Source organism: Sander lucioperca, chromosome 9 (genome assembly GCF_008315115.2).
Source record: "Sander lucioperca isolate FBNREF2018 chromosome 9, SLUC_FBN_1.2, whole genome shotgun sequence".
NCBI classification, from domain to species: Eukaryota; Metazoa; Chordata; class Actinopteri; order Perciformes; family Percidae; genus Sander; species Sander lucioperca.
Window position 1 is genome coordinate 6,437,022 of NC_050181.1, and position 7,995 is coordinate 6,445,016.

The 7,995-nt window shown below is 39.9% G+C and overlaps 1 protein-coding gene across 1 annotated transcript; it reads left to right on the forward strand.

Annotated features, from left to right (window-relative positions):
- Window positions 1-1,159: 1,159 nt before the first annotated feature.
- On the forward strand, window positions 1,160-5,701 carry loxl5b (lysyl oxidase-like 5b). The gene is made up of 8 exons (XM_031293895.2): window positions 1,160-1,716; window positions 1,771-2,233; window positions 2,604-2,712; window positions 3,261-3,398; window positions 3,588-3,744; window positions 4,993-5,088; window positions 5,187-5,302; window positions 5,508-5,701. The coding sequence occupies exons 1-8, from the start codon at window positions 1,339-1,341 to the stop codon at window positions 5,512-5,514; spliced, it is 1,464 nt and encodes a 487-aa protein (XP_031149755.1). The 5' UTR covers window positions 1,160-1,338; the 3' UTR covers window positions 5,515-5,701.
- The last annotated feature ends 2,294 nt before the right edge of the window (window positions 5,702-7,995 follow it).

The window sequence follows — 7,995 nt, forward strand, 5'->3', positions numbered from 1 at the left end:
TTCCCTTTTTAACACATGAGGTACTTGTACTTTACTTGGGTATTTCCATTTCATGCCACTCTATCCTTCTACTCCACTTTGTGTATTTGATAAAATTAGTTACTAGTTACTTATGTAATTTTGTCAGTGCTTATGTGTTTACAACAATTTTTTTGTGTATGTTAAGTATATTTTAAATCTAATGCACTTTTACTTAAGTAAGATTTTAAATGCATGACTGTTACTTGTAACACATGTGGCATTAAGTAAAGGATCTGAGTACTACTTGCTCAAATTTTTAAAAATATAATAATAATAATAATAATAATAATAATAATAATAATAATAATAATACATTTCAATAAAGAAATAATTGTTTGCATATTTGGTTGAATTTATATATATATATATATATATATATATATATATAAATATATATTACAATATGGCTTAACCATGGTAGATTTGCTAATATGAAATTTAGCCAAAATATAGTATTGTTTGAACTCTTTCGAAACAAAACAGCACATGCTGAAATGCCAAAAGAAATTCAGGAACGTTATGATCAACAATTTGTTTTATGGACCTGCTGCAGATTGTCTCGGGCAGATCAGGTTTCTCAGAGCATCAGTGTGTGCAGGATGGTCCCCTGGTGACACATGTAGATGCATCCTGCCGCCGTGTGGTGGAGGTTTAGTTCTGCATGAGGCCATAAAGCCATGTCGTGCAGCTTCTCCAAAGTTGTTGCACAATGTTTGAAGATTTGGTTAAAAACACATTTGTTTATTAGGCTATTACTGATAAACTGGTCGTGAGTGGCACTTGACATGGAACTAAATATATAGATTATTTTTGTTTTCTAAAGACATTTTAATACAACAATTCTCTATTTCTTCATATTTTCTGAGGAGGAACTGATGTGTAAGGGAAATCAAAAACAGATAACTTGTGTTTTTTCCCTACTGGGCGGACTGGTTCTTGATAACCAGGCTGAACGGCAACATTTAGATGACTTCAGTTAACACCTGTGCGTAAAGTTTACTAAGCAAACGTCCTTGTGTAAGTCTTGTGTAACAGCCACGGCGATGCATGGGTTAAATCTTCTTGCTAGAAAGTCTGACTTTGCATAAGAAACTGGGCTGAATTCGATAAATGAGCAGAAAAAAGGCTCCAGCCCTCCTCTCCTCACCAATTGTCAGTCCCCCTGAGAACTGATATGTTGTTCTGTGTAGGAGCTGGAACTGAGAGCGCACTCCTGCTTTCCATCCACTTTCCACAAAGCAACATCTGTGAGCGCAATTCATGTCTCTGATTTATCATTGACTTACAGAAGGGATTTTTTTGTCTAGTTTTATTGCCATGGCAAAATGGTCACTGTTCTTTTTATACCTTTTCCATGGACAACTTCCCCTCATCTTTGGGCAGCAGCAGCGCACAGCTGGGCCCTGGCGGCACCGGATTCAGTGGGAGAACAACGGGCAGGTTTATAGTTTAATGAGCACTGGGTCAGAGTACCATGCTCCGGTTCGGTCCAGAAGTCAGTCGAGGGTTTATGTTAGCGGCAGGAGGGATGGCACCAGGAGCCAAATGCCGGGAGCGCACAGAGGAGCGACGCTTGTAAGACCCGGACAGGCTGAGTCCAGACAGTTCAGGACTGATCACCGTGTAGAGCCAGGATCTACTGCGTTAGGACGTGATATTAGACAGTATGCGTCTTTTAACGGTCGTGCGTCAGGGGCCAGACAGCAGCCTGAGCGCCCACACGGAGCAGAAGCTGCAGGTTATCTAGGAGCACAACACTTTAACCCTGAACACATCAACACCATCAACGCCTCTGCACCGGGGAGGTTTGCCGATTTTCCAGGCAGTATAGAACGTGTCAGTATGGATGCCACTGCACTGTACAACAGAGGAGGAGAACCAGGGCCCGGTTCGCAATACCAACAGTTACGCGCGGTGCCAGAGGCGATGACTGTCTCCAGGCAACACGCGCAGACAGATCAATCCGTCTCAGCGCATCCCAGAGCTCTGGAAAGGGAATCTGAGGTCCGTGCTCCATCCTCTGCACTTAGTGAGGATGGTTCAAACGAGGCAAACGGTAATGGAGAAGACATGATTAACGACGACCCTCGAAACCCGTTAAAAAACCACAGGAATTCTGTTTTTTACAACTCGTATCCCACAAGAGGGAGGTCAGTGGCCCGCACACGCCGTCCGCCTGGCACAGGATATGGAACAAGATATTTCCAAAATGGTAAGTTTATGCCCTAATCACATGGAGTGAATATGGCCTTCTTAATTTGCATGGATTTAAATGTATGACGTTTTAAATCAGCTTGTTTTATGAATATTTTAAAGGCAGTTTGCACAGTGTCATGTCTCACTCACTGAGCGGAAAAAAACTGAATGATGGGAAGGGAAAACATCTCATTTGGGCTTTGGATCTCAGACTGACTGCTCAGGAATGTAAAACAATTTGAATTTTGCCAAAAAAACAGCTGCTCTCATTTTCAGTCTGGACACAGCCTATTTCAGTGAATTATTCTGAGAACACATAAACTGGCAACATTAAGATCTCAGAATATCAAAACAAATTGGATTGTTCCTTTAATCTCCTCTCCCAGGACTGCCAGACCTCGTGCCAGACCCATATGCCATCCAAGCAGGTGCATATGTCCAGCGCATGCAGATGTTTGCGCTCCGCTGTGCAGCTGAGGAGAACTGTCTAGCCAGGTAATCTGTGGTGCCAAAAGTGATTCACTTCCTCAGCACATAGACACTGAAGCAGACACGCAGACACACACACACACACACACACACACACACACACACGCGCACACACACACACACACACACACACACACACACACACACACACACGCACACACACACACACACACACACACACACACACACACACACTCAACACAGGTATTTCCTTTGTTTTGACTGCTCATTGAAAGTTAATTTGACTTCATTTAGCACAACTTTTGGTTCTTTCAGAATAACTGTCAGTAATGTGTGTATACATTTTCAATGTGCAGGAAAACTGTTCTGTTAATAGAGTTACAAAAACTGTGTGATCTTATTATGGATTTTTGGATTATTATGATTCTCCAACATGATGTCCTGCCAAGACATAAATGTTCTGGATTGGTTTTCCCTAAAGCATTGAGCACAATGGAACAAACCCTTTGCTCTCTGCAAACTAGCCCCCGGGATATCCACCAGTAACACTTTGCAACACAGCTTATGCCCGTTTCCTCTGTGATCCATCCAAGGTCAGCTTATGGACCTGCCGTGAGAGACATCGACTTCAGAGTCCTCCTACGATTCCCCCAAAAAGTGAAGAACCAAGGCACCACTGACTTCCTTCCTGTCAAGCCGAGATACCAGTGGGACTGGCACAGCTGTCACCAGTAAGTTTATTCAGCCTAAAAGTGAAATGACCTTACTCTGGTAAAGCTCAGATAAAAACATTAAACCCTCAAAATTCACAAAACACACATTCATTTTGGGTTTAAAGGCATCCCTGAACCATGTTTGGGCCATGGCACAAGTAAGAAGCTCTTATTATTTGTCCAATCTATTCTGTTCTACCCCCTCAGACACTACCACAGCATGGATGCGTTCAGTAACTACGACCTGCTGGATGTCGTCAGTGGACGTAAAGTGGCCGAGGGACACAAGGCCAGTTTTTGCCTGGAGGACACGGGCTGTGAACCTGGATTCCGGCGGCGCTACGCCTGTACATCTCATACACAGGTAATATAAACTTATACAGTATTTAAGTAAATGCTGTTTAACCTTTAATTAATTAGGTAGTCTCACTGAGATCAAGACCTGAGGAAACTAGGAGAGAGGAATCAGAAACAATCACTGATACATCTAAATGTACAAAGTTAAAAATTACATGGTTACATGGTACAATGTCTTGGAAGTCAGTCCTCCCCAGTTTAGTATTTACCTGTGGGGTATCTAGCCTGATCCTGGATCAGTCCTGAATAGAGACATTTCAAGCACTCAGCAGCTCATAAAATACATTACAGGAAGAATATTCAAAATACGAATATACCAGATAGTAGGAAACCTATGAGGTGAGAAAAAGAATTAATCACTCTGAGTGACTAAAAATAAAGTCAACTTTGATTTTGTTTTGAATTTATTGGAAGACTTATGTCTTGGTCAAAATAAATCGTTGTTGTTACTGTGTTTTACTGTTTTGTACACCTTATAAGTCACCTTAAACAGACATATCCAGGTCCCAGGAGATGGCCATCTAGAACTGTGATACGACATAAGACGGCCCCGGATCAGGGCAGAAGTCATTAAGTCTTAAGATCTGGTCTGGTGAACAGTAGCTTTACATTTGAGAAGAGATGTAATATACTGTAGACCTTTATAATGTAGTGTGGGGTAAGGTTAGGTAGTCAACAAATTGTCAATAAAGATTGGGGACTTATGAGGGACTAATTTTTTCTAAAAAGGTCAAAATCAATACTGCATCTTGGCAGCAGAGGCCTGAAACATCCTGATTTTTGGTCTCACTTTGCATGCCATTCAGTAGATCAGCATCTCCCCTATTTGGTGGGTAGTTCAAAGATGTACAGTCTTTATTTCTCATTATTTAGTCAAACAAAACATAGTGTATGTAGCAAGGCTCTGAGTTGCACAGTGACTTTTATTTTGGAGTTTTTTGCAAATCCTCCAAATCCACTTCTGAGAAATGTTTTTCTAACTAAAATTCCAGTGTACGCCAGTAAAATAAAAAAAACATCCTGAAGACATGGGAATATTTATTATATCTGTTGTCTGGGTTCTGTGATTGTGGCTTTGCACTGCTTAGTGCTGGTTTCCTGTAACAGTTTTGCTTCCAAAGAACTGTTTGTATAACTAAAACTCAAATCTGCTTCATTTGCAGCACTTGTAGGAAAAAAGTAGTCAAAGTCGTATGAAGGGCCGGAGCAAAAGCTTTAAACCACACTGAGGAGGGTGTTTGGGTTGTGTTTTCAGGGACTGAGTCCAGGATGCCATGACCTGTACGCTGCCAACATCGACTGTCAGTGGATTGACATCACTGACGTACCTCCTGGAAATTATATCTTGAAGGTAACATGTCACGTCAACTATATATTTTTTTGCAATACTTATTTAACTAACCTGCCTGCAGAGCTGGCCAAACAGTTTTTATTTCTGATGATTTTCAGGTTACTGTCAATCCCAATTTCCACGTCCTGGAGTCAGACTTCACCAACAACATAGTGAGATGTGATATCACATACACAGGAATTTATGTTCAGACACGCAACTGTCGAGTATCAAGGTACTGTTTGAGTGTTTCTGTTGAACATGAGCGCTGCATGTAGCATATTATTTATCTAGTTAAACTCAGAATGTCTACACAATAGAAAATATATGAGAAAAAGGGCAAAACAGTCAGATTACATTTGAGAGATGCTGTATCAAGTCTTGTGTGTTTACAATTTGGATCCTTGTATTTTAATGCCTCTTTTTCTTCCCTTTTTCAGAGTTTGAAATCTTCCTTTTCAAGTATTCTGTAGAAGTTTTGCAGCAAACATCTCTCCCTGTACTGTGCAACAACAAAAATGACTCAATGACTAACAAAAAGTGCAATTGGTGCCAGTTTTTAGCTGTAACTGCTATAGACTTGTGTTGCATTAACTGTAAATAAATGCAGAGGTTTACACATTTTGTACATCAACCTAGTGAGATCCTCAGATTTTCTTTCTTCTTTTGTTATGCCTTAATTCATAATATATCTTTCATTTTTTTGCCTTAACAAATACAAGTGCCGTGTTCATACATTTATTTTTGGAATGCTGGTTTATTGCTTGGAATGTGTTTTATTGCCACGTGTTGTCTCTGTCATGTTTTTCTGCTTTGTGTTATGTGCAGATGATTTGTTTTTACAGTTTTATTTAAAGGATAAGATATTCTATATTTTTGTTATTGTCAACAAATCTCGTTAATTGTTTTTAAAGACAATTATTTCCTAAACCAGCTGGGCACTGTAGTTTTTAGCAAAACTCACTCAAATTGGAGCAAATAGTGCATTTGTTCTGGACTATTTCCAGCTGTGAAAATGAGTATTTATGGTAGCAGGACGGTGCAGAATTTGTTCATACTATTTGGTCTTTTCATGGGATGTGTTGAGTAATAAGAAAAATACAAATTATCACTTATTCTTAAACCACTTGGTGGTCCCATTAGAAAACTTCAAATATCTCATTTTATGTTAAATAGTAAGGGTAGTATGTCAAATGATGTCGTTATGAATGCGTGCTTGTGTATGAGTGAATGAAAAAGTGGGAAACTGTAATGTAAAATTGTTAATATTGCTGAAACATTGTTGAAAACCTTATTATATTCTGTTGCATGTTGGATTTAATGCAATAAAGATGGTGAGGAGTGAGGACTTTATTACTATAACAATTCTTTCTTTTTCTAAAATGCCAGAACAAAATTGTTCCAGTTTATCTATTAATCTCTAAATATTCTTTTCTGGATTGTAGCTGTGTGTCCATGTTTTATTATAAAATGCCAAGAACCAGTTAAGATCAGATTCTTCAGTTTTAAATCCAGAATCCAAAGTGGATAAAAGCAGCAATTGTTCATGTTCAAATATCTCAGAGCTGTGTAGGACTGAATCTTTCCTCCTCCTGTTGAATGGAGGAGCTTTACTTTGAGTGATGCGTGCAGATCGTGGCCTCAGAGACAAACAGGCCTGCAGCCAGACGCTGGCGGCATGTTTGCTCACAGGCCTCTGTGAAGACACAAGCCGCAGGATCTTATACAGCCATGCCATATCTACTACAACACAGCCAGAGCACCATGAATGGAGGCCTTTTCTCAATCTCTCCTCCTCTGTGCATGTAAAAAAGAAGTGTCTCTCCCAGCTGCTGCTAGTGTAAAACACGTCTTCTTGGCCCAGAATTCATCGCATCATGATTCACGTCCATTGGGGATTGTCTAAGACGGCAGACGTTTTAATAGCACTGGGATATTTTGTCTGAGTGGGAGGATTGACACAACCCACCAGAGAATATCTCCAGCAAGTCATTCAAATTATGTTTTTACCAAGGACAAATGTGTTTTTGCAGCAATCACTACACTGTTTCAAACAGCAAAAGAATGACAAGAGAAACACCAAACCTCCATAGATTATATTCACGCTGGAGTGGGCAGTGCTTCACCTGATTCAAAGATGTTTTTACCTCCAACAAATCACTCTCTTTATATATCATGAAGCAGTTTTGAGTGATGGACTGGAAAACATGCAGGCTCCAGACAATGTTTGCACTGTTAAATGCACAGATGTTGGGTATTTACAACGAAACAGAGCTCAGTCTCAGCTTAGAAAGCAGTGAACCGGGACGATCAAGCGCAATTGAAATGGTTTACGTTGGAAGTCACCAAGGTGCTTCCCTGCCAGAGTAGATTGTCTGTGTTATTGAAAGTGTCTGGAAAATACCCCTGTCTCCCATTGAGTGTACTCCATTCTTGTCTGTCTGGGAATTTTCAGGACAATATTTACAGACAGTGTCTACTTCTAAGGATCGCTGTAGCGGAGGGTTAAATCTGAATGTCTGATCTGAACAAAGGTAACAAGAGTCTACAGCCATGCAAGCAGCTCTGTGAAGACAATGTTAATGCTGATGTTAAGCATGTATACTTTTTACCATGTTCACATTTTAGTTTAGCATGTTAGCATGCTAACATTCGCTAATTAGCACTAAACACAAAGTATAGCTGAGACTGATGGGAATGTTATTTATTTTGCAGGTATTTGGTCATCAACCAAAATATTGCACAAATTAAAACTTTGACCTGATGATAGCTCTAGATGAAAAGTATATAATCATCATTAATATTTGTACCACATTTCTTGGCCATCCATCCAATACTTGTCAAGACATTTTACTAAAAACCACAAAATGTCAACCTCATGGTGACCCTAGAAGAAAAATCAGTGGGTCACCAAAGTGATACGTTATC

What these genes read in the sequence shown, in the direction of transcription:
- loxl5b (XM_031293895.2), top strand. Translation starts at nt 1,339, where the DNA reads ATGGCAAAATGGTCACTGTTCTTTTTATACCTTTTCCATGGACAACTT. An exon ending in TTAACGGTCGTGCGTCAGGG is followed by an intron (nt 1,717 to 1,770) that starts GCCAGACAGCAG and finishes GGTTATCTAGGA; the next exon opens with GCACAACACTTTAACCCTGA. An exon ending in AACAAGATATTTCCAAAATG is followed by an intron (nt 2,234 to 2,603) that starts GTAAGTTTATGC and finishes CTCCTCTCCCAG; the next exon opens with GACTGCCAGACCTCGTGCCA.